At 39.4% G+C, this 27,151-nt stretch overlaps 1 protein-coding gene across 6 annotated transcripts in view; it reads right to left on the reverse strand.

Moving 5' to 3' along the window:
- Positions 1-317: 317 nt before the first annotated feature.
- GPAT3 (glycerol-3-phosphate acyltransferase 3) overlaps positions 318-27,151 on the reverse strand; it is a 43,879-nt gene continuing 17,045 nt past the window's right edge. For 4 of the 6 annotated variants that reach the window (XM_089526187.1, XM_089526192.1, XM_089526190.1 and 1 more), the window contains 11 exons: positions 23,303-23,375; positions 20,493-20,763; positions 19,243-19,317; positions 16,465-16,554; positions 13,413-13,506; positions 9,720-9,835; positions 7,838-7,893; positions 6,679-6,764; positions 5,373-5,501; positions 5,055-5,134; positions 318-1,351 (listed from right to left, as the gene is read on the reverse strand). In XM_089526187.1, the coding sequence (XP_089382313.1) occupies positions 1,234-1,351; positions 5,055-5,134; positions 5,373-5,501; positions 6,679-6,764; positions 7,838-7,893; positions 9,720-9,835; positions 13,413-13,506; positions 16,465-16,554; positions 19,243-19,317; positions 20,493-20,763; positions 23,303-23,375 (1,188 nt within the window). In that variant the 3' untranslated portion in view covers positions 318-1,233. The remainder of the gene's footprint in view (positions 1,352-5,054; positions 5,135-5,372; positions 5,502-6,678; positions 6,765-7,837; positions 7,894-9,719; positions 9,836-13,412; positions 13,507-16,464; positions 16,555-19,242; positions 19,318-20,492; positions 20,764-23,302; positions 23,376-27,151) is intronic. The other 2 variants (XM_089526191.1, XM_089526189.1) reach the window with 2 other exon arrangements.

Genomic DNA, 27,151 nt, shown 5'->3' on the forward strand with positions numbered 1-27,151 from the left:
AAGGCAAGAAGAAAGCCGCTGCTCTATTTAAGCTTTGTTTTCTTTTGCAGTACAGCTCAAGAATGGGAAGAGGCTACTTGGTGGGAAGCTTTAAAAACTGAAACGCTACACTCAGACCTCAGCCTTCAAAACAGCTGCTTTGGGGGGGTTGCATAATCTAAATGCCATGCCCACCAAAGTGGCTGGAAGCCACCTTATTTGGCCTGTGTGTTTTGGGCCTTAGTTATGTCTCCTTAACCAAGTAGCCAATCTAGGATTCCAGCAATTATTTTTAACTACACACACTGCTCTGGAAAAGGAATAAAAGCTACTACTACTTAGAAATATAGAGTTTTATTTCAATTTACAATAAGGCAACATGACATATTTCTCAGACATTAAGTGACAAATATACATATAGGCTGTTGCCAACACAGTCCATGAGAGAAGTGCATTTCACCAAACATTTGTTTACCTCCAGGTTTTTTTTCCTTCCAACTTTCAGTCTATTTTTTAAGGGTCAGTCTGACCTGCAAGGCTGCAACTTTCAAAATCACCTGCCCCTTTCTTTTGTGCATGGTGTCTGTGAAGGAAGAAACCATATTCACCCTTTTTCTAGACTTTTTAAAAAAGTCTGTTGTGAAAAGAACAGCTGGGTTTCTACAAGAAGCAAACTCACCCCCCCCCTTGCAAAGTTTGTTTGCAGGTTGTTCTAGTCCTTCATTTTAACTTTCACAGATCATCAACTAGACATTTAACTTTTTCCAGCTATTTAGCCTAATGCTCAGATATTTACTCTCTAACCAAAACATTTTACCAACAGCAAAGACAACAAAATGCACACCCAGTAAAACAATCTTGGAAATGTAAGATCAACTATTCAAACAATCACAGCAGTCCATCCAGAGTGACCAGTGAGGAAAAATTGTTCAAACATTCCATAACCACATGAATGATGCAAATGTTATTTGCACAATTAAATAACTTGATTTTATTATTATGTACATTTCCTTTGGGCAACAATTCAAAAGCTGCAGCCCATTCTAACAACTGGGATTTTCTGTTCTGCTTCAATTCATTTCTCTTTTCCAGACATCACAAGCAGGAATTCGCCGGTGGACAAATACACACCAACAAGAAAAGAAAGCAGTGTCCTCTACTGCCCATGCCTGGTGCTTTCTTTTTACTAAACGGGGGGGGAAATCCACATTTTTTCTATAGCGATGAGGCATGAGAAATATCAGCCGGAACAAATCAGTCTGAGTCTGCTAGTTTACTTGACGCTCCATTGCCTATTATCATTTTGCTGTAATTTTTCTGCTCTTCCTCCTTAAAAGTTCCCTTCACTTTGGCTCTTTTCAAACCTCCATCCCTTAAAACAAAAGGCAACAAAGGAAAATATATGAATTATTATATACATGTCACTCCCAGCCACAAGAGTCATACATTTTAAATATTCAGGATTGTGAAGACACACCCAACTAAAGGTGGTGGCAGGTTTGGGTGTGCAACGCCGGTACCCTGGTGAGATCAAACTCTTCTACCCAAAAAAGGCTCTGAAGCTGAATGTAAAGTTCAAAAGGGGGGAAATTTAATTTAAAGGACAAAATAAAGAGTTTTCTCCTCCCCAGCTCTAAACAAAAGGTACTTTACAGTTTCAGCAATCTTCCGGATGTCATCTTTCTGGGTCTGATGTTAGTTTGCTCTCCTCACTCAATGGAGCTGGTGCAGGGTCTTTCAGCTCCTGAAATCCTTTATTTTCTTGCTGATGGTAACTAATTTGGCTAAATACTGGTAACTAAAATGGCTAAAACCTGGTAACTGAAATGGCTAACGTGTAAGAAATGCCCTTTCCGGCTGCCTGGGCCTGTTTGCCACCAAAAGACAGCTCTCTGCCTGCTCACAGCAAAGACTGCTCCAAAACTAAAAACCTCTAGCTACAGCAGAGCGTGCTGGGAAAGGGCAAACCAAACCTGGAAATAATGCAGGGGATCCTACAGCTCCTCCCACAACTAATACAAAGAACTTTTCTACACTAAAATAATCTATGGCCTGAACCAATGTGAAAGAAAATGCAGGGGGAAATTCAATCAGTCCTGGCAGGACATCACAAGGATAAACCCTCAGGATGTTCAGCAACTCAGTTTCATCAATGCACCAAATGCAGTCTTTCCTGGACAAGATAGATCTGGCCACAACAACTGGTCCCAGAAAAACACTTCCAGAGTAGACTACTCCAATGTGTTCGACTTGGGGTTACCCTTGAAGAGCACTCAAAATCTGTAGGTTGTGCAAAATGCTCTCTGGTATACATTTCTGGTCCAAGTCTCAGAGGGAGAGAAGAACCACTGGACCTCATCCCCTTTCCCTCCACCATTCCCTTCTCCTTTTGTTTCGTGTCTCTTAGATTGTAAGCCTAAGGGCAGGGAACTGTCTGATTAAAAACAATAATTGTAAGCCGCCCTGAGAGCCATTAGGGCTGAAGGGCGAGATATAAATACCTAAATAAATAAATAAATAAAATTTCTTGGGCCACATTTACACAGTCATTATATTAAACACACTTGTATCTTATAAGCATATGCCTGAGTGGTGTATAAAAAGGGTTGAAACTATAAGCCTCATTTTGCTTGAATTCCACAACTGGCTACTGTTTCAGTGCCAATTCTTTTGTCTTCTTTCTGAGAAAGTCATGTCAGCCATCCAACCTTAGATTTCGCTACGTGCCATTGCCAATCCAAAATGAAGCCAAAGAACTACTGCCTCCATCCTATGTGTCATGGCTGTATCCTATGGAATCCCTGGACTAGTAGTTTTGTGAGGTACTAGAGATGAAAAGTCTAAATACCTCATGAAATTATAAATCCTGGGATTCCACAGCATTGAGCAATAGCAGTCAGAGTAGAATCAAAGTACTGTAACTGTGTATTATGAAAGTTGCTGATGAGACTTCTCATGGAGGAAAACACCAAAAAGGGCTGTCCTAAACAGAGTCAGTCACCTGAAGTGATGTGGAGAACATGGACAAATCAATGCATGAAGACTAACTTTGTATATTTTCCTATTCAATGTATATTTACCTACCTGACTCTATTCAGACAGAATTCAGTGACATAGGAAAATATGAATCCATGTGAAGCTAGTCAAATCAAATGGTATGTTTAATATATCATTCTTGAGCAAGGTTTTGGAGCATGTGAGGGCCTCCTGCGGTTCCTGGGTTAAATGGACTACTAGCATCCATCTCAATCTGGTTATTGAACAGGGGTGGGTGTTTGTTGATTCTGCTAGACCACCTATCAAAAGTTTTCAATACCATTGACCATGGTAGAGTTCCAGGCTGCCTCAGTGCGACAGAAATTGGAGGTTTTACTGTGGCTCCATTACATTCTGGAGGGGCAAACCCAGAAGGTAGTGCTAGGGCACACCTCTTCAATCCCCCTGGCCATTGGGGGTTCCTCAGGGTTCTGTTTTATCCCCCATGCCATTTAATCCAGACAAGACAGATGTTCCTCATCAGTTGAAAGGTGCCATCAGGGATTCAACCGGTGTTAGAAAAAATTTCATTTACAGGATTACCTTTTTCCTCAAGACACAGACTTGCAGTTTGGGTGTACTCCTGGACTAAGATTTGAACCCAGAGAGACCCAGGTTTCTGTGGTAGACAGGAATGCTTTTGCACATTTAAAGCTTGTGTGCCAACTATGTCTGATCCTTCAGGTGCCAGAACATGCTACAATAGTATACATCTTAGTTACATCCAGTATGGACTATTGTAATGTAATGTAAACTACATGGATCTGCCTTTGAAGAGTGTTTGGAAACTTCACCTAATTCAAAGAGTTGCTGCCAGAGTAATAACTGGAACAAATTACAGGGACTATACTAATCCCCTGTTAAAACAATTCAATTGGCTCCCAATTTGTTTCCAGGCACAATTCAAAATGCTAGCTATGACCTATAAAGCCATATATGGCTCAGTTCCAGGCTATCTGTTAGACTGTATCTCCCTGTATGTGTCTGTTTGTGCTCTGAGATCATCAGGAGAGGCCCTTCTCTCAATCCCACCACCGTCGCAAGCATGGTTGGTGGGGATGCAAAAGAACTTCCTAGATGGCTGCCCCTGGACTCTAACACCCTTTGCAGGGAGGTAAGAATGGCCCCTTCCCTGCTGTCTTTCCGCTGATAGGCAATACCATTTTTATTCCAATAGACCTTTAAAACAAAGTTTTTCAATAACGGGCTTGGGGTGGTATATTGTTTTAAACTGAACTGTTTTAATAGCATTTTAATCGTTTAAGCTGCATTTTATTCTTTTAGCTGGCGTTTTTAATTTTTTGTTTTAGTGTGCACTTTTTTATATTTTGCATGTTTTTAACTACTCTTTCGTATGTTTTGTATGTTTTTAACTGTAAGCTGCCTTGAGTCCCAATTTTGGGGAGAGGGATACTACTACTAATAATAATAATATTAATAATAATAACAGGAATCACAATTTGATTACTATATAACTTGGCCAGGCAATGCACTTTTCCTTTGTTCACACCTCTTGTCACAACTGATATAAATCTTTGCTTGTTCAGTTCACACATGCAACAATGAATAATTTTAAGTTTTCTCTCCACTGATTGAGATTATCAGAATTTTTGCATTTTTTTCAATTATTTTCCACATCTGAAAATTCCTTGCAAAAGTGTTTGTGAAAAAAATCTTTCATGCAACACCCCCCTCCTCTTTTTGTACAAAAATATCATTTCATGTACAAAATTGTCTCTTTTGCACAAATTTCTCAGACAAAAAAGTTCCCAAAAGCAAAACTTTTATGAAGGCTGATTATTTTTAAGAGCTGCCTCAATATGGCGGGACACTTGCAGCCTTACATCGCCACCTCTGAAACAAGGATATTAAAATAAAGTTCAAAAGTGGAATGGCATAGACAGCAGGAAATGAATGACAGCAACTTTGGACCAGACTTAGGTCTCTAGATCGCTAAAAACTATTACTGTAAGGAAAGAGCTCCTGTCACAGAGCTCGCTCGCTCTCTCCTTAAGGACAGAGTCTTCTATTTTTCTCACCAGGGCAGTTCTGTAAGTCCTCCTTGGCGAGCAATGGCAGATTTCACTCTGTTTGCAAACTGAACAGCATCTTCTCCGTCCTGCAAAACCAACCAACAAGTACTTATGAGCCAATTATCTGCAACCAACATCAATATGGAAACAAATGATAAAGTCCAGTCAAACTGTGAACTTTTCAGAAGAAGAAAATGGCAGCTGGAGTGAGGGGATGAGAAGGCAAAAAAGCTTCTGATTGATGACCCTCAAAAAGGGACAGAAGCTCCAGTAGGAAATATATTAATCGCACTTTAAAAATATAGTTTTACAAAGAGAAGATACCTCTCTTGTTACCGGTGGCAAATACCACACATGGCAGACAATAGCCCAGCTGGTCATTATTCGCAGGAGATAGCTCACTATACCATGCTTGCTGCTGTTCCAGAAAGCATCACCAAATTGGGGGTCGTACTGTCAAAAGAAAATAATAGGTTGGGGTCACTTTTGTCCCATGCAAGCAACCATTTCAGAACATGTGTACTGAGATGCTACCTGTCCAAAAGTCCAAAATATCTTGCACACCGGAGACAGTAATAATCAGTGGTCCCCGGAGCATGGAAACAAAAGCTTGCTAGCTCAGATCAAAGACCTATCTAGTCCAGGATCTGGTTTCCCATAGTGGTCAACCAGTTTCCTATGAAAAGAGCAAAGACAGGATGGGAAGGACTTATTCTGCAGCTCTAGCTTTTCCTTTGCTGATATTTTGTAACATATATCTATTGTGCCAGTCTCTGACTTGGGCTTACAGCCTTCTCATCAGATAAGCTCCTCTGAGGATAAGTAATCTGCACACTCATATATGCTAGAATTAAACTTTTCAAGCTATAAAGATAAAGAGTGCTTCCAGCTTTGAATACAAGCAAAAGGTTTATGCCAGCTACAAAGGGTTTGGTGGATATTACACTAGAAGCTTTGTGCCTAGAAAGAGCCAAACAGGGTCAAGTTTTCCAAAAAACAAACAAAGCATGCCAACTTAGGAAGGGTACTTGCTCTTTTATATGGGAGAAAGAAAAAGAACACCTCCATAAAAGACAACACCTGCCACTCGGGAGCTCTCTTAAATGTTTTAATGAAATAATTAGCCATTTGCCAATCTGCTAGCCAAGCAGTTGGGGACATCTTTTTAAACATAATTTAATTTTAATAATTTAACCTAACCAATTATCTAAGAAAGCATTGCAACTCTACTTGGTTTTATTGTTGTTGTGTACATTCAAGTCGATTCCAATTTAAGGAAGATCTATCATGGGGCTTTCTTGGCAAGATTTGTTCAGAAATGGTTTGCCTTTGCCCTCCTGTAAAGCTGAGAGATGGTGGCTTGCCCAAGCTCATCCCATGGGTTACCATGGTCAAGCAGGGACTCAAACCTTGGTCTCCAGAACTGATGTCCAACACTTAAACTACTACAACATGCTCAAATCCAGGAGCAAGTAACCTCCAGCACCACTTCTTTCAGAAAGGAGTCAAATTATTACACAGAAAGGCCAATCCTTCACTTATTCACTCCCACTGGGAAATAATTGCAAAGAAGGAAGACGGGTGGAGAACCTTTTCTTGAGTGTGATTAAAAAATATTTCTGCTGCTTACCTTGATAGCAACTGGGTAAATGGTGCCACCTATTTCAAAACTTCCCTTTTTAAACATCATTACTGAGGTGTTGTTTATACAAGTGCCTGGGAAAGAAAGAAAGAAAGAGAGAGAGAGAGAGAGAGAGAGAGAGAGAGAGAGAGAGAGAGAGATTTCAGTGACATACATCCAAAACACACTACAACATTAACACACCAAACATCGGATCCAGATGCTGCAATATGCTGCAGAACTGAAGACTGAATGAAGTCAACAAATACTACAAGACGAACACATCATTTCTCCAGTTGGACTGCCATCTAACTAAAGGGGAAACAACTCTTTTGGAGGTATTAGTAAAAAGATCCTTGCCACACTGACTTTAGGATAAATACATTTATATCCTCAAAGTTCTGCAAATTCTTTCTCCTCCATCAATTTTTGAAAGGGGTAAATGAGAAAAGGGAAAGGGAAAATTACCATGTGATAATTTGAATAGCCACCCTATTCACCCATTCCTCACTGTGTACAGACAGGAAGCAAATGCATAGAGGAGAAAGTGTATTCACACTTATTGGTCCCACATGAACATTTACACATCCCTTAACATCCCTACTTTCCGCAAATATCCGAAACAGAAGGCCCATATATATACAGCTCAAGGCTGGGGAAATTGTGGCCTTCTCAATACTGTTAAATTCTATTTTCCATGAGCCCTGACTAACATGGCCAATGGTGAGGTCTGACAGTAATTGTGGTTGATGAACATTAGGATCAATATAGGTTCTCCAACTTTAGGTATTATTAGGACATATATTTTCCATGAAGGCAGGAATCACACAAAGTGTGGTTCTCAAATATATCAAGGTCTCTTCTACAATGGATATAGGGATGTGGGGTGGGAGTGCAGGCAAACAGGTGTACAGATATTAGCATAGAACAAACATTATCCACCGCAAATTTGTTGCATATGGAGAGGCTGGGAAGAGAACAGTGAGTAAATGAATCCTTCCCTCATCTTATACTATTCTTTTCCACACTTTCCTCACTTCCAGATAAAATTCCACTACCATTTTGATATCTAACAACATGAGGAATAGCTAACATGAGAAGCACGAGTTCAACAGCAATGTAAAACAAAACAAGCAGAAATCAATAGGAGGCATTTTTGGTTTTCTACCTTCTGGAAAAATCAAGATGGGGAGTTTGTCCTTGCTGGCAATATGTTCTCTCAGTCTGAAAGAGAAGGAAAAAATACATTAGCTATTATTTCAGTACTAAGTAAAGTACCTCATGATGAGGTCATTTTAGATTACCATCATGCCACCAAAAGAGTTCTCAAAATAAAAATCACTACCTCCTTTTATTTATATCCTATCTTTCTTTCAGTCTGGGACTCAAGGCAACTTACCAAAAGACAAAAATACAATAAATCTCATCTAGTTAAAATATACAAAATTAAGACTAAAACAATATTAAATAACAACATAAATAAAACCATTTAAAACTTTACTTTAAAACAAGATTATAAACAGCATGGCATCATAAAAAGCCTGTTTCTTGTTAAAAATCAGTTTCCAAAGACTTTCTGAAAAAGAATAGGTCTTAATCTGCCACCAAAAGGACAAAAAAGGAGCCATCCTAACTTCCTGAGGGAGGGGGTACCAAAGTGTGGAAGCAGCCACAGAGAAGGCTTTCTCCCATATTCCCACCAGCCATGCCTGTGAAAGTAGTGAAACAGAGACAGGGCCCTCTCCCATGGAACTTAAAGCTCAGGAAGGCTCATATGGGAAGATATGGTCCTTCAAATAGCCTGGGCCTCAGCTGTATTGGGCTTTAGAGATGAAAACCAGCACTTTGAATTTTGCCCAGGAACAGACCAACAGCCAGTGGATCTGTTCCAACAATGGAGTTGTGTGCACCTCAAAACCAACACCTGTTAGCAATCTGGCTGCAGCTTTTTGGACTAGCTGAAGTTTCCATTCTTCAAAGGCAGTGCACTTTAACTTGAACTTTCTTCAATCTGGTGTCTTCCAGATGTTCTGAACTATAATTGCCACCATCGCTAGCCAGAAAGAATTACTAAAGAATGTTCATGAGTGGTCTCCCGCAAACTACAAGAGAAGCCCTCTTACAAACACTTCTCCTAAATGGAATTCAGTTAAAAGAGGTGCTTTAAATTTTCCCTTGCCAATCCTTTCAGTGTATGGAACATATGAGACTCTGCCCTACTACAATGTATTTTTCTTCCCTGTCTATTATCACACAAAAGTAATGGATTAAAGACAGAATGTAAACTGAAGACCTTGTATTTGCATTTTGGGACAAATGTGGTAGCCTGACAACACATCCATGGAAAGTAGACACACAGTTATTAAGTGCTAGGACTATTGGAAAGAGACACCAGAGTACAGGTTGAGTCTCTTTTATTCAGAATTCTGAAATCCAGAATACTCCAAAATCTAAAACTTTGGATGAGTGGGATAACAGCATCTTTGCTTTCTGATAGTTGTGCACAAACTTTGTTTCATGCATAAAATTATTTAAAATATTACGTATAAAATTACTTTCAGGCTATGTACTTTCAAGCTATATATGAAACATAAATGAATGTCATGTTTAGACTTGGATTCCATCTCCAAGGTATCTCATTATGTATATGCAAATATTCTAAAATCAAAAAAAAAATTCAAAATCCAAAACACTTCTGATTACAAGCATTTTAGACAAGGGAGTCTCAGTCTGTACATATATTCCAGTACACGCTCTCCAGAAGTGAAGTTGCACAACTTCTCGAATTCTACAGACATCTGTGCTGGTTTGGGGAATCTAAGAGATGCAGTCTAGCACATCCGACAGGCAACAGGTTTGGAAAGGCTGCTCAAGTAACCTCACTGAGCATCACTGACTGACTCATTGTCTGAGCTTCACTGTCTTCTATCAAGAAGTGGTACCTTCTGCATGCCAGAAAACAAGTGTACAAATGTTTTAGTGCTTGGAAGTGCAGCAATAATTCTCTCTCATGCTGAATCAATAAATTTCCTCAGGGCAAAATTCTCTACCTTTTTGTCACTAGATGGCGATCTTTCATTTCAGAGCGTTCAAACCAGACATGTGGGCAGGCCTTGACAGTGGCTCTCTGGATAACACCCATTAGGCCTCCGTGAGCCTGGCCAACCTGTAATGCATCCCCAGAAAAAGACAACACAATTAAGTCAACATCAGTTCCTTCAAGACAGTTCCTTTCAAAATTATATTTAAAATCATCCTGAGCAGAATTCCAAAATCTGAAATATTCCAAAAAACAAAACTCTTTTCATGGGTGGCTGAAATAGCAACACCTGTGCTTTCTGGTGGTTCAGTGTCCACAAACTTTGTTTCATGAACAAAATTATTTTAAAATATTGTATAAAATTACCAGTAGGCTATGTGTAGAAGATGTATATGAAACATAAATTAATTTTATTATGCAAAGGGATCTTGCAGCATCTTTGAGACTAACTGCATGGCAGAAATAATCCAATTTGACTCAACTTTAAATGCCATGGCTCAAGGCTATGGAATTATAGTTTGTTGTGGTGCCACAATAACAAACACAAACTACAGAACAAAGTACTGTTCCCAGAATTCCATAGCCCTGAGCCATGGCAGTTAAAGGGATGTCAAATTGGATTATTTCTGCCGTGCACATGCAGCCTGAAAGAAAGAAATTTGTAGCATGACCTTTCATAAACTTGAGCCTATTTCCTCAGATGCATCTGAGAAAGTAGGCTCAAGTCTACAAAAACTCATGCTAGCAACTTCTTTCTTTCAGTTAGTCTCAAAGGTGCTGCTAGATCCCTTTGCATTCTGATTTTCCAAACTAACATGGTCATATCTTTGAATAAATGAATTTTGTGTTTAGACTTGGGTCCCATCTCAAAGATATCTCATTATGTATGTATATGCAAATACAGGTATTCCAAAATCCAAGCAAATCTGCAATCAAAAAATTGATCCAAAGCATTTCAGATAAAGGAGACTCAACCAGTATTTCCTTTCTAGTACAGAATGGACTTAGCCCAAGACATAGCAACAAAATGGTGTAGCCCTCCCAACCATGTCAAAGTATGCAGTACCCAAAGCCAGACAAGTTATTCTGGCAAATGAGGTAGAAAAATTCACAAACTGCTCTCCTCATTTCTGGAAATAAAAATACAACTAATTTGCCACCATTTCATGACACCCAAAATCTGCTATCTGAGCCAGCTTCACTCTGCCTAATGGTAGGACTCATCCAGAAAGCTGGATTCAGGAGCATTTTCAAAGAACTGATGTATAGAAGAGGGGTGTTTGACTTTCCCCCATATGGCTGCTGCCTGAAAACATTTTAAAGAACCTTGCCATTTTAAAGAGCCTCCTTGGCAATAGCTCCCAGAATGACCCCATTTCTGGGCACCACTTTTCAGAAAGGATGTTGACAAGTTGGAATGTGTACAAAGAAGGGTGATTATGATCATCAAAAGTCTATAAACCAATCCTTCAGAGGAATGATTTAAGGAGTTGAGTAAGTTTAATTAGTTTGGAAAAGAGAGGTGACGTGATGGCTATCTTTAAATATCCACAGGGATGTGACATAATAGATGGAGCAAGCTTGTTTTGTGCTTCTCCAAAGACTAAGGCTGCGGCCACACTGCAGAATTAATGCAATTTGACACTGCTTTAACTGTCATGGCTCCATCCTATGGAATCCTGGTATTTGTAGAATTATAGAGGCTAACCTGGCAAGACTCTCTGGTCTCTATGCTCTCTATGGGAGAAAGCAGAAAGGCTATCCAGTTACAGCCACTTGCTATGCAGAAATAATTGGAGTTTGTTGTGGAATCAGAGCACTCTCAAAAAGAAGACTAACTATGTCAGATATCTCCCCTGCCAGTAAAGAATCCCAGAATTCCATAGCATTTAACCATGACAGTCAAATTGTATTAATTCTGCAATGTAGATAGATGCAGCCTAGAACACCAACTAATGATTCAAATTACAAGGAAAGAGATTTAATCTAAACATTCAGAAGAAATTATTTACTATAAGAACTGTTTGACAGTGGAATAGACTGCCTTGGAGGGTGATGAACTCTTTCTTGGAAGGATTTTAAACAGGGGATGGATGGACATCTTTCAGGAGTGCTTGAGTTTTGTAGACTGACCACGGGTGGAAACAGATGACCCTTGAAGCCTCTTCCCACTCTAAGATTCTACAATGGGAAAATGTCAATAGCCTGGGGGAGCGGTAGCACCCCTTCCACTAACAGGACATCCCGTTAACATCTTTCCCCACATCTTTCCCTTGTGTTGCTTGTTACCTTAACAAAAACTGGGTGTTAATTGTTCACTACCAAAAAAGGAAAGAAAAATGTACTGCACTGTGCTAGAAAACTGAATATATCTTGGAATTATTATGAAATAGAATACTTTTGCCACATTGCAACAAATTTATCTTTATCATTTTGTGTTATTTTGCTGAAGCAAGCTAATACTTTTTTTTTCAAAAATAGAAACACTAGGTGTTGGTAATGCATGCATGAGGAAGTAACAATTAGCTGGGCTGTAAAAACATTGTTCCTTCAGATTTAAGCCTTGCAAAATGGAGGGTTGTCTGATGAGACATGCTTGATGGCAAAGACCTCCTGGCATGAATTTGCCTGACCATCCAATATTATCATTTGTCTGTTTGTTTTGCAGAAGTGGCTTGACATAAAGGTCTCTCATTTTTTCCCATCCAAAGCCTTGATCAAACTGTAGACTAGAGCAGTGATATCTGTCCTCTTATATGTTGGAGAATGGGATCCTGAAAATGCTGAGTTCTGGGTGAAAGGTGACAGGGTTACCTGGAGTCACCAAGCTGCCATGATAAGTCAGCATTTGGGCTGTGCTGAGTCACAGGAGGTGACATCATCATAGGCAGAAAACTACAAAGTCATCCTGCATAGGGGAATTGTATAGAGGAAGAGTGCACAAAAGTGCACAAGTGATGCACATGTATATAAAGGAGGAGCCTCAGTGCACAGTGTGTGTCATTGTGTTGATGCTGATGGTGTATTGCGTGTCGCTGTGGTATTCAGAGCATGCTTGTATACAGAGCAACGAAGATTAAAGAGCCTCCAAGAGAGATATCTGCCTGGTGCCTCATTTGTCTGCTTCTGGAGGGAGAGAGGAGATTCTCCAGCGTGCACAGAACTCTGTATTGCTTCTCAGGTGGCCATCCAGATGCAGAGCTTCAGTGTGGTGCAACGCAGCTCGATCACGCTAACATTATATTCTCTAAAGTACCATGATGTTGTTAGTAAATAAAACCAAGCTTTCAAATACTTCTACAAAGTTAATTCTGGCTCTGATGAACCTCAAACTTTGGCCCTCCAGATGACCAACTTCCAGAAGCCCCAGTCAGCATGGGCAGTACTAAGGGATTATACAAATTGTGGTCCAAACTTTGGAAGGCCCAAGTCTGAGATCCACTACTGTTAAGAGAAAACACTTGCAACAATATTTATTATTTATACTATTTCAAAGGATCTGCAGTCAGCCCCATTATAACTTGCTCAAGCATCCATTCTTCTATCCTGAGTATTTCACTAAGAGAACTGCACTCAGCACGCTTGATTTCTTCACAGTTACTAGAAACTAGAAATCAGCTATGGTTCAATGAATTTTGGGTGTGTTTTTTAAACACTTTGTGCAATCCTTAGTTCTCATTGTTACAATGTACATTTTACATACCATTGCATAACAGCCATCGTTGGTCAAGATAATAACATCAATCGGGGATGTGTGGTTGGCGACACAAATTCCTCCTTTCTGAGGTTTGTTTTCCCTGCAATTGCATGACATCAGTTAGTCAGAGCTGTTCTAAGTTTTCTATAAAACCTAGAAACCAATATAGCCAATATGCTATATAGATACAATATAAGTAAGTGTAAAGTAATGGACATTGGGGGCAAAAATCCCAACATCATATATCCACTGATGGGATCTGAGTTGGCAGTAACTGACCAAGAAAGAGAATTTGGTGTTATGATAGGCAGCTTGATGAAAACATCAAACCAGTATACAGCTGCTACTGTTGTTTTTTAAGTGAATTCCACATTCTAATTTAGAAAGGGAACTGAAAATAATACTGCTATACAGTTCTGGTCACTGCATCTAAAAAGATATACTACATGTGGAAAGGCATAAAATGGAAACCAAAATGATCAAGCGACTGGGAGCAAGTACAACAACACTTGGGGCTGTTTAGCTGAAGAAAAGGGTGAGCAAGGGGTGGCCACGACAGAGGTGTATAAAATTATAACGGTGTGGAGGAAGAAGATGGAGGAAGCTTCCCCACCTTCATATAATACTAAATCCTGGGGCTATCTACTGCAGCTGAATGACTGGGAGATTCAGGACAGAGAAAAGGAAGTACCGTGGACCCTTTTTATACACTGGGGTTTGGTTCCAAGATCCCCCATGTATAACAAAATCCATGTATGCTCAAGTCCCACTAAAATATAATGACATAGCAAAATGGTGTCCCTTATAAAAAAATGGAATAACAAGGTTTGATATTTGAAATTTATTCATTTTTTGAACATTTTTAAACTGTGTATGCTTGAATCCGTGTATAAAAAATATGTGTATAAGAAGGACCGACTGTAATTCTTCACACAGTGCAAAGCTAAAAAGTGGAACTCACTGCCACAAAAAGTAGTGGCAGCTACTGAGCTGGACAGCTTTAAAAGGAGATTGGACACACTACAGTAGGCATCAGTGGCTACTAGTCAGCTATATGTCACTTCCAGCCTACCCACCATGGTCTGCTGATTCCTACAGGCAACTGGCCGCTGTGTAAACCAGCTGGACTCAACTGCTTGGTTTGATCCAACATGGTTCTTATTATAATTGCATTAGTATTTCACCAATATCCTCTCCATAAAACTTGTTACATTTTTTTAAAATTCTAAGCTGAAATTTTATACTGCAAAATCAAGTTAAGGCAGTATACTGACTTTAAAAACTAAAGCTGGGGTGGGTAACTAGTTCCTCTCCAGATATCATTGCACTGCTGGTCCCTATCAGCCCTGGCCAGCATAGCCAATGGTAAGGAGTGATGGGAGTTGTAGTCTAAGATATATCAAAAGCCACAAGTTTTCCACATCCATCCTAAAGCAATCACCATAAGAAAGAAAGAAAGAAAGAAAGAAAGAAAGAAAGAAAGACAGAAAGAAAGAAAGAGAGACAGACCAATGTATCAACTTCAGCATATAATCCCAGCAACAAAAAGGAGAACAAAGATGCTCATTAAATCTTGAGTTAGCTTCAGGTATAATTATTATTAATTATAGCTGTATTTTCATTTGCCTATTGAAAACAGTTAAAAATAAGTCAGGCACACCTCCACCAGAGGTGTATTCCCCAAGGTAAGTGATATCCACTAAAGGATGATGGAAGCTTTTCCCCATGACATTTATTTTCAGTGTTGTAAGATGCTTGGAAACACACTTTAAAAAACAATGTACATTCAAGATACAATAGGTTCAACAGATAGCACAACCAAAACAGAAAGGTATGTAACTATTAAAGACAGCTGCTCTGACTTGGACATTGGTAGTCTTAGTTAAAAGCAGCTGTGAAGAGAGACAACTTCAAGGCTTGCTTGAATACATGCATGAAAGGAGTGAGGCATAGGTCAATGAGAATGGATTTTCAGACCTCCAGGACTATCTCCAGAAAGACCCTGTATATTGTGCTTGCAACACAACTGATCTTACCTCTAGAAACAAAAGCAAGGGCTCTAATATCCTTTTATTTTAAAAGTGCAGGCAGGATCATATAGGAAGAAGCACTTTTTAAGGTAACTTGATTGTGTACGTGGTTTGAAAGATCAAAGTCTTTCTAGGACTTTACAAGTATCCTTTTTATGACCAAATACAAACTTCCTTTTTATACCAAATACACAAACTCAGAGTTCTGATTCAAATTTACATTTCATGGTATTCTTCTTCACATTGCTGAGGAATGGGGAAAACTCTTTCTCCTTCATCATACAGACAGACGCACATATGAAGCGGTCATTCCCCAACTGTGGCACTATCCTTTTTATTTCAACTCCTCACATCCAACTACTAAAATAGAATCACATCATCAGACATCATAATGAAGTGTTTGTTTAATAGGTCATCTGTGTGACGGACAGGCAAGGGCATATTTGCTCTTCCCATTGCACAAAAGTAGAACAGAGTAATGTATAAAATGGAGCAGAGAAGAATATAACTGCAAATAATGTAACTGGTATATATCTGTTTTGATAACTGAAAAAAAGGTAGATCCATTTAGTTATCATCATCTAGCTATTGCTAGAACCCTTCTGTTTTTATTTATTTGGAATATTATTCTCTCTGCTTTCAGGGCATTAAAAACAATAACAAGAGCTAATAGTATCATTTGCTGGCCCGCATCTTCCCTGTACCGCCTCAGACTGCAGGTAGAGACATTCCTTTTTTTAAATATCCTCTACATTAAAACACAAATATACATATAAATTCACTCAAATTAAAAAGACAAAAAAACCCAAACTAGCACTTTATCCTCAGCCCACTCTTTGGTGTGGAATGTTCCCCATTCACATTTGTTTCTACAAAGCAAATTAAAGATGTTATATCCCCCCTGTACAACCCATTCTACATAATATGTAGATCTGGCTGAAGCAAGTTTTTGCTGCTACCTGAACAACACTGTACAGCAACAAGGCACATCATCTACAGCACTAGGGAAGATGTCTATTTTCACTTACTTGTTGTGATAATAAATGTTGCCAGAGAGTGCTCTGACAAGGATCCGGGAGCTTGTCAGATGGACAAGGTCACTCAGCCAGTCTTTTCTTCTACAAGAGAAAGAACATCAAGTTAGAATAAGCAACTCATACACATAAACACACACACAGCCATTCATCATGAGCAGAGTTACAGCACCAATTATTACTATGCAATCAACCATATCATGTCAATACGCAGGAAGAAGTCCTAATGTGTTTAATGTCGTGTTTTAAAATTGGTTTTAAACTTTTTAATAAACATTTTTAAATTGTTGTTATGGAAACCTTCTTGGGTCTTGGCCAGGGAGAGAGGTGGCATACACATAAAGTAAATAAATAAATAAATGAGGAGGAACAACAATAACAGTACAGTAATAGCAGGAGGAACATTTAGTAACCAGCTCAGTGACAGTTCTGTAGTTCTGTCTACCTAGCAAGAGCTGAAAGGAGGAGGATGAAATTGTCCCCACAATAATCTTTCCAAATGCATATCTTCAAATGCTTTACCATATCTTAGATGCTTTACCATGGACTCAAATTCAGTAAAACCAAGATTGAACTAACTTGTCTAGAACATTCTTCTTCCCAAGCATCCACAACTCTAAAAGCATTCTTCCTCCACTAGAAATGTTGCCATCTAACTAGTAGACAAGTATAACTCCTGCCTTAAATCCCAATGTGGGAAAAAGGCAGGATATAAATCCTTGAAATAAATAAAAATAAATAAATAAAATAAACTCTTAGTTCAACTAGCCTCAACTTTGGCCCTACAACCTAATTGTCATCCAGCATAATACGTCACATGAAACCTGCCATACTGTTCCATGAATTATAAACTGAAATATACAAATACTAAGGTAAGCTACCACATACTGCAATTGAAAAACCAGAGTCTTCTGGCACCTTAAAGATCAACACATTTATTATGGCATAAGCTTTCATTTTCTTCACTTGCTGTGTAAAGTGTTACTCTAAATTGGCATGGCTACAGACTAAAAAAAATCTAAACCACAAGGGAAAAAAGGAAATGAAATGCAAGCAAGAAAACAAAATAAAAACTGGACTTTAATTACATTAAGGCTCAAATATAAATAAAATAAATTTAATGGAATTTGGGCACTCATTGTAGAAGAGAAACTGTGTTTGACCTGAGGACCTGTTTTTTTTTGTTGTTGTTGTTTTACTGCAACATGTTTTCTGCTCATAACAAGAGTCTGTTTCTTATACAGCTGGCCCTGCACATTTGTGGCTTTAACTTTTGCAGATCTGATTAATATGTTCTCTCTAGGAATTTTGAGGTCCTCCAGAGCAACTAAAGTCATGAGGGAGGACCTAGAGATTCCTAGGAAGTACACTTCTCTAAGCATTTGTAGGTTCTCCAGCATACTTCTATGGTCAACTTCTGGCAGATGCTGACTATAGAGTTGTACCACATCTCTCTAGAGATTCCTAGAGAGGAAAAAATAGTGGTCCTTTTATTTGTGATTTTTCAACTTTCACAGGGTCCTGTGCCCCTAACCCCAGTGAATGTGGACTACATTAGGCTTGGGTCTGTGTGCCTTCAAAGTAATTTGTGGCTTATGATGACCCTAAAGTGACCCATCATAGAGTTTTCTTGGACTGCCTTTGCCCTCTTTGGAGGCTGAGAGAATGTGACTTGCCCAATTTCCAGTGGGTTTCTGTGACCAAGCAGGATGACATAAGGGTACCATTATGATTATTATTTCATACATCTGATAAAGACACTGGACATATATGAGGCAATACATGCCAAATACATAGGTTTAGGCATTCTGTTTCAGATAAGAGCACACACTGAGGAGGGGAGGGAGGAATTTTTCAAATCCAAACTCACCACAATATTCTAAATATCTCTCTAGCTCTCAAGGTCATAAAAATCACATGAAATCAAGTTTTTACTCTGCTTATTGAAGACTGCCATTTCTGCAATTCCCAAAAAAGGAAGAATTCTTCCACAGCTTTTTGTGTGTGTTTTATGCATAGCATGCTGTTGCTAATTGGTTTACAACCTTTGGCCTGCCAGAGATTTTGGACTTCAACTCACAGAAGCCCTGAACAGTGGCCACGTCGGCTGGGAGCATCAGGAGGTGAAGTTCAAAACATACAGGGAGATGGGAAGGTCTAGACAAAGGAAAACTGGAACAAAAAGTTAATTACACAGTGGAGAAGTTTCTCAATTCTACTACTTCTTCACACTCCAAGCAGAGATTGCATGACCCATAAGGACATTTGTGAGGGAGGGGTGGTGCCATCTAGGGAACAAACTTTAGTCAGGAGCAACACTGGAATCTTGTCCTTGACATCTAGTCTTCAAGACAGAGAGATTTCTTATTCCTCCCCAGTGTATGAAGTTGCCCAGTTTAGGATCAGTTTAACATATTATGTTCAACCCAAATAATTCCACATTCTGCATTGAACAGAGGTTAACAACTAATTTAAACCACCCAACATTTCTTCTTTCTCAGTTGCCTGGAGCCTTTGTTCATCTTTACTCAATTTTCTGCATTTCATTTCAGATTAAACTGTTCGTACAAAATCATCTTATGCTTTGGTAGGTTGCCAGCATTGTCCATATTGTATTCTAACCAATTCTAGGACATGGTTCATTTCCAACACTTGCAACAATACCACCACCAATGCAAAAAGTCTGCCTAAGGTCAAGTCAAACCTTTGTTATCCTGTTTTGTAACTCTTCTTTTCCTGAAGGAGTTACTAATGCAAAGAAGATCCACTTACTCCCCGCTTGGCAGCTGTCCTACCAGTGTGGTGCCCACAATCATGGAACCTATTCCAATGGTTGCCAGTGTAACACTGGAAAAGAAAAGAAAAGAAACGAAACAGTCCAAATGGTATTCTCTATTCAGACCAGCAAATCCTACCTGAAGCATCAAATACTTTACAAGAGGAGACACCATTGAGCAAGACAAAGGACTTCTTGCAAACATCAGCTTTTGGCCTTTTGGTCACTATATAGTTAATAGGTATATAATATCCCCTATCTTGCCTTTATTATATGATGGAATTCAAAGTAACATAAGGGCTGGTACAGACCGGCACTAAAAGCCATCTTGCAGGCAACGTGGGGGCATGACATACTCATAATGCATGCCCCAAAAATGTCCAGAAGCAACCCGCCTGCCCACATGTGGGCTGGCTTCATGGCGCTCCAGCAGCACAGCATTTAGATGCCGCATGCCGCCCAAGCACTGCAAAAATGCCAGGGCAGAGGAAAGGGTGCCCTTTTGCTGGTTCAAAAAGGAGCGGCATTTTGCTGCCTCTTTATGAGCCAGCAAATAGACGGATCAGGGCTGCAGCAGGTGGTTGCCATGGCCCCAATCTGATGTTCAAAGGGTTGGCATGAAGCCGCCCCTTCAGGGCTACCTGTTTCACCCATATTTTGTATGTGCATCTCCCATTCAGGCATTATCCAGACAAATTTCTTGACAATAAGGAAGCAAGGTTGATGTACCACATGTCTGTCTGTCTGAAAATATTTCTATTCCCTTTCCCTCATTGTAAGGCTCAGGGCAGCATACAATTAAAACAATATAAGTCCAAATAAAAAGAACCATATAATTTAAAGAAGATAAACGCATATTAAATAAGTCATTAGGTTATAATAAAAGAAGAGGCAAAAAAAGGCAAAACCATGAACTTGGTTTTCATAATAAGATAAGACATTTTGGGACTTTAACGATTGGACTTTAATTTTAAAAATGACATTTTAACTTAATAGCTAAAAGAGATCGATGTTGAAGCCAACAGGCCTCCAAGGGGGGGAAGCATTCAACAAACAAGATTCATAAATTTCTGTCCCTAAGTCAGAGATTGGTAACATGTTTTCTCATCTCTTTCTGCATTCCCCTTTCCAAACTATTTCTACAAGGTGCCCCCATACCAGCAATCACAACAGATCCCTCTCTCACACTCTCATTTTCTCTCTCCCCCCACACACATACACTTTTGCATCTCACCCTCCAACTTACCGAAGAGGTAGCAAGAGACAATACCGCACAAAAACGCCAATAACCCACACCACAGTCAACCGTAAACTGATGTAATGGAAATTGACATTTGTCCTGGTTAGGAGGTTCCAAGAGACCAGCTCTTCTGAGGAGAACCTTTGGGTGACTTCGTCTTCCACAATGGCTTCAAACCCTTTTTTGCAGAAATAAAAAACATCCGAGAGCTCAAAATCGCCGCAACGCAGGCCAGCAATTGCCTTCTCCATTGTGGTGTGATCTCTCTGTATAATAACTTCCAAGGTGAGAAAGGAAAAGGAACACATTACATGTTGATGAGAAAATTAAGCTAGGCAGTAATAAATAAGTCATCTTTAAAGCAAAATGTAAAGAATACTTGGCACCAATTTCATGGACAATTCACACCAGCCTTCCAGTTACAAATAGGCTGAACTACAACCTTTATTATTCATAAATGTCATACGGGCCAAGAATGGTGGGCTTTGTAATCCAAAACCTCTGAGAGGCATCAAATTGGAGAAGAAGGATTTTTATTTTGGTTATCAACATTTTATCTAGCAATGTTTCCTCACCTTAGGTCTTTAGCTCTCAAAAGACCAAGCCAGCATGGACAATATGCAAGGATTCAGGGAGTTGTATTCCAACAACATCTGATAGCCCAAGGTAGAAAACTACTAGTCTAGAGAAACTGTATCATTAGTAAATAACATTGCCTTCCAAAGCCACAATAGCTTGAAACTTTTTTTGAGTGGGCCAGCTTTCCCCTCGACATGCAGACAGGCTAGAACCTATCATAACCATTTTTCCCATAAGGAGCTTTCTGAAGAACATCTGATTATATCAGCTTTCAAACAAGCTACTGCACAGATTGACAAGGAAAGATTGGGAAAGCTCTTCCTTTCCAAAGAGCTTAGACTGACATTCTCCTTGCTATCTTTTCACAAGCAAGTGATGGGCAAATTTATTTCAGCAAAACTATGGAAAAAAATTGTGGGAACAGACCTTGTAGAATGTGTTGGACTTTTATTTGTGTTGTTGTTTACATGCCTTATGTTTTTAACTACTGTGGTTTTAGTTTTCATATAGTTTAACTGCTTTTTAACTTTTGTTTAAAGTTCTGAGAATTTTAAATTATGTCTTTCAACTCTAAGAGGCTATGCCTCTATGACATTATATGGCTTTGTAGAACATCTCTAGATTACAGGTTAGCTGTTGAACACCCCTGCTTTAACAACAGGCAATGTCCTATCTATTCAATTAGAAATTCAACTGATGTAATTCTAGTAAACATATACACCACTCAAGACTGCAGACAGCAACCTCTTTGTATGATTTAGGGTTACAGGTTCTGTCCAAAGAAAATCCCACAGAAACCTAAGATATCCCAATGTAATACAAGAACCAAGTAACACATGGAAGAGGGCAATTCTGTGGCCTCAGGAAACAATATAATCCTTCAGCTCAACAGCTGGTGCAGGGAAAGACCTCTCCACAGATCATATTTCTTGGGGCTGGCCTGACAGCAATGAATTATACATGTACAGACTGGATTTTTATGTGACAATGTGCTTTAGGAAGAGACTGCCATGGAGTAACTAACTAGGAGACACATTGAAATAAACAACCAGGATATATCACAAAAAGGACACCAGGAAAGCCAAGACCCAAGACTGCATAGGGCGAAGGACTCTAACTGCCTTTCTTTAAGTGTTCTGGGTGGAGATAATGGAGCAAATATGCCTTCAAGACATTTTACAAGCTAAAAAGGAACAAGAGCAGTATGATTATTTTCCCCAAGTCAACCATGCCCTACTGCTCAGCATTACTCTCTGCCAGCCACAGAAAGGTGAAACCACAGTTTCAAAATCTGGGTAAAAAGTAATTGTTAGGCAACTATTTTTCCTCATGAGTCATAAGGACAAAGCACCAAAGAACAAGAGAGAAGGCAATGTGTGGAAATTAAAGCTAAAGCATCAATAAAAACAAGAACGATCTGACCTTTATCCAGGTTATCTGATATTATATTTTTGGATCACTCTTTCACAAAGGAGATTAAAGCAACGTGTGTTTATGGTGTGTGTAGTTCTTATCTCCTCTCTTATTCAGGCCTATTGAGGGAGTAAGTGGCCTAAGGCCAATGACTGAGCTCCAAAGTACTGTAATTCAGGATTTTGAATGCAAGTCTCCTCAGTCCTAGTAAAAAACTATGTCTACTGTAAAAGCATTCCCCAAAATTGGTAATTTCCAAAGGTGTTAGTTTACAACCCCTATCTTCCTCTCCTTCACAAAGGAAAGCTCCTGAAAATTGGCTCCTGTAGCACGTAAACCATGGCTCAGCACTACATCCAAACCCAACCTGAACTCTCATTATATCAGTTAGTTGATTCATGAGAGAAAATACTGAGTATTTTCTCAGTATTAGTTGTTAGCAATTAGTTGATTACCAACTAAAGCTACCTGGGAAAATATCCATGAATTACTTGCACAATAGTCATGAATTGTGTGCTATCAGACGCATGTAACCCATCATCCATGTTCACAATCATTAATACATGAGAGCATTACAAATGTAGATTCTATCAAAACCACAGCTTTCTCAAACAACTAACATATGCAACTGTGGCCAAAAGAGCTACTATTTTGTATACATTTGCAAAAATGAAAGAAGACAACAAGGATTCTAGGCTAACTACACCAAAAGCCTGCACTTATAGAATAATATTTCAAGCCAACATTCAGGACTAATTTCTTCAAATTGCCATTCTTTTTATACAACAATCTGACACAAAGTTTTAATTTTTAAAAAGCCTTACCATTTGATGTCATGGGTTTCTGTTTCTCTTTATGCTGCTCTCTGATCCCCCTCTCAATCCGAAGTGTAGCCCACTGTTTAGAAAGAAGGAAAAAAGTAGAGATCATCTTCTCAAGAGCTTATACAGGTATGTGCAATATGAATTCTGATGCAGCTTGACTTCTGTTTTTGATGATCTGCTGCTATTCTTCTTTGGTGACTGCTTTGCTGGTTTTGAACATTCTAACAGTGTTTTTATTGATGTACTGTATGTGGCTTTTATGAACAATGACCTTCAGGGTCACATTAGTGATAGAACTGTGTGGTGCATACTTTGACCAATACTGCTTCATGCAATAAATAAAATATGAGACAAAATAGTCATTTCTCACTGAAAGCCTGCAAAAGCCGGACAATTTTGCAAGAAACGTCACCAAAAACCCCTATCCAACCTAAAATTAAAACCAGAAGCAGATTTCTGAGTTTGAGTTTCTTTCTAAGTCAACAAATTCAATAGGGATGTTTCGCCAGCATCTGTGGCTGGCATCTTCAGAGAATGCTTGCCTGGAAAGGACTTGGGTCTTCACAATTCTCTGAAGATGCCAGCCACAGATGCTGGCGAAACATCAGGAAGAAACTCTTCTAGAACATGGCCACATAGCCCGAAAAACCCACAAAAACCTATGGATGCTGGCCATAAAAGCCTTCGACTTCACATTCTTGTTTAAACTGAGGTCAGAGGCAGAATCCAGAACCATTCCCACATCACTCTTAAGCAGTTTAGTCCAGGAAGAGCACTACCACTGGATTCTGCCAAGCATGTCTACTAAACTTTTGATATTGTTGCCTTTCAATAGTGTGTCCCTGTTCCCTGCTAAGCTGGCAGCTAAATATTGAAAGCTGACTCATTAGAGAACAGCCAGCCAGCTTACAGCTCCTGGGCCAGATCCACCACTCCCAAATCAACAGTGTCTGGTCCCGAGAGCCCTAATCCATCATTCTATGCAAAGCATTGCTCAATTCTATGCATATCTCCTTATGAGTAAGCTCTAGGGCAGTACTACTCAAAGGTGGTGATCCCTGAGCCATTGAGGTTCATGTATCCATGGACAGACCTCCAGTTAGGCAAGGTATGAGGCAACTGCCCCAGGGAGGAAAATTAGAGTGCTAGGAAATGGCAAGAAATTGTTAAATATATTATTGTCATTTATGCAGTGGGCCCTTGATATTCGCTATGGTTTGGTTCCAGGAACCCATGCATTCCAAAATCCATGGATGCTCAAGTCCTACTAAATACAATGACATATTGCAAAATTTTGTTACTTTCTATGTAAAATACGCTCCCAATTGGTTGGTGAAAACTGATATATATATAACATGACCTTGAATTTGGCATCTGAAATTGTTTTTAACAATTATTAATAATTGTATTTTGCAATTATTATTTTATCAAGTTACTGTATTTTTTAACCGAATAAATCTTACTACACATACATACTGCAACGGTATATAAAATAGCAAAATCAGCCATTAAAGAAAAACGGCCATGTGTATACCAGTACATCTGTCCTTATATACAGATGGGTGGGAACTGTTTTGGCTCATGGGCCAAATTAAAACAGGCAGGAGTCTGAGATGGTTCCAAATTTTCAGTGAGGTTTCAGTCAGGAGGATGAGAAAAGGTTAAAGAAAAGTGCAAAGAACCAGATCTGCTAAGTTTTGGTTCTAGGACCCCTGTGCATACCAAAATCTGTGATCAAGTCCCATTAAATACAATGACATACTGCAATGGTGTCCCTTATATAAAATAGAAAAATCAAGGTTTGCTTTTTGGTATTTATACTTTTTAAAAATATTTTCAAGCCATGGCTGCTTGAATTCATGGATAAAGAATACATGGATATGGAGGGCCAACTGTAGACAATAAAAGGTGCAAAAAGGTATTTGTGGGATTTTCTCCTACATATGCCAAAATAACATGCCATCACTTTGGATATACTGCACCTTGGCATAGTTGGATGGAGGCAAGCTTTTTTTTATCTTAAATTACCCTCCTCTTGCAACAAAGACATCTCTACAGTTCAATGAGTGTTTAAGCAAAAAGTTTCAGGCGCTCCAAGAACATTACTTCAAAATGCTCAACAGGCAATGTGAGATCCACCAGTACCATGGACGATGAAACTAATCCTATAAAGAAAAACTGAGAACTACTGGGATGTAAAACTCTGCAAAGGAACAGGGAATAACACTGTTGAGATGCTACAAATCCACCTTTGGTTTCAGCTCCTATTCCTGAGCTGTCTCTTTGCCTATGCTTAAGTGCCAATGAGAGCAAGGGACAAGACTCCTTGACTTCAATTCTTGTATCTAAACCACGTTCAGTCTGACTTCCCATTGCCCGAATTTGCGTGTAGTGGGTTATCACTACATGCGTTCAGATTGCCACTGGATTATACTTCCAATTTCCCTTATCTTATAAACTCCAATGAGAACCTAGAAGGAAGATAAAATTGAGTGACAGCAAGTAGCCCAAGGATTTCCTGTTCATATCTGTCCCTATCATGAACAGAATCTGGCCACTCCTAGTGAGTTACAACACCCTCTTAAATACATCTGCTCAGAGGTATGCCTCACCAAATTCAATTAAATGTAACTGTTTGTAAACACATTTAAGTGTGCCACCCCAGGCTCACAGCATTCAGGTAGAGCAGAGGTAGGCAACATGTTTGACCCGGGGGCCGGGTTGCTGTCCCTCACACAACTGGGGGGCCGAAGCCAAAAAATAAATAATTAAATAATCACACACACACACACATATATATATATACCCCGGGGCAAATGTAGGACAAAAATTTCAAATGGAGGACACTTTTTAAAAAAGCGGAGGACGCGCGGAAAAATTTCCTGATTTTTTAAAAAATGTTAATATAAATGCATGTTTCTGAGGCTTCTATAGACAATTGCCCCCCCTTGCCCTCCACTTGCCTCACTTGCCCGCCTCCTCCTGATAGGCCAAAGGCCCCGGCGGCAATCGGCAGCAGGACCAGGCTGGGGCTGGTCCCAAGGCCTCACCGGGCCGGATCCGGCCCGCGGGCCGTAGGTTGCCTACCCCTGTTATAAAGTCTTGCCTAAATCCTATTTCTTAATTTACTACAGCCTAACTTAACTGAATCTTATTTTTTCTTGCAGCCACATATGGAGGGGAATGGATTGTTCTTCTGGTCATCCAAGAATGGACATTCATAATAAGAGCCAACCCCTCATTCCCTGAATGGCACAGAGGAATTATCCATATACTTCTGCATATCTCCAAGCCTTCCGGTTTGGCTGCCACGATTCTTTCTTACTGATTTTGGCCAAAGGCTGCCTCTGATGATCAGAGTATTACTAATCCCATAACTATCAAAAAGGTTGGGTGTTCTAGCTGGCAGACATGGCTGAATATATGTCACCCTGCCTATCTTATGACAAGTCAACCTGCTCTGAAAACATCATAAATTACCCAGTATGGCTTCTTCAAAGCCAGGCTATCATTGGAAAACTGTCCAGGTGTTAGAGGCCACATGTTGGATCAGACCAAAGACCTACTTAGACCAATATTGTTCACAGAATAACCAATCAAATGCCCAGGAGAAGTTCAAAGTGTTTTTGTTAACTCATGCAAGGCCTATCTGAAATGGTTGTTCCACTTCACGTGTACATTTCTTTAGTCCTGCATAAAAAGTCTGTTGAAACATGTTCAGGCTATTCTCCATCCACGAGGATTTCTCAATGCTCGTCTCCTCAGAATAACTACAAGTTTATATCCTATATTTATTCCATCTCACAGGACTGATTGCAGTACAAGAAGCCAAACAACTATGGTTAAATG

This window comes from Sceloporus occidentalis, unplaced genomic scaffold (genome assembly GCF_023333645.1).
Source record: "Sceloporus occidentalis isolate IW3139 unplaced genomic scaffold, rSceOcc1.0.p SCAF_5, whole genome shotgun sequence".
NCBI classification, from domain to species: Eukaryota; Metazoa; Chordata; class Lepidosauria; order Squamata; family Phrynosomatidae; genus Sceloporus; species Sceloporus occidentalis.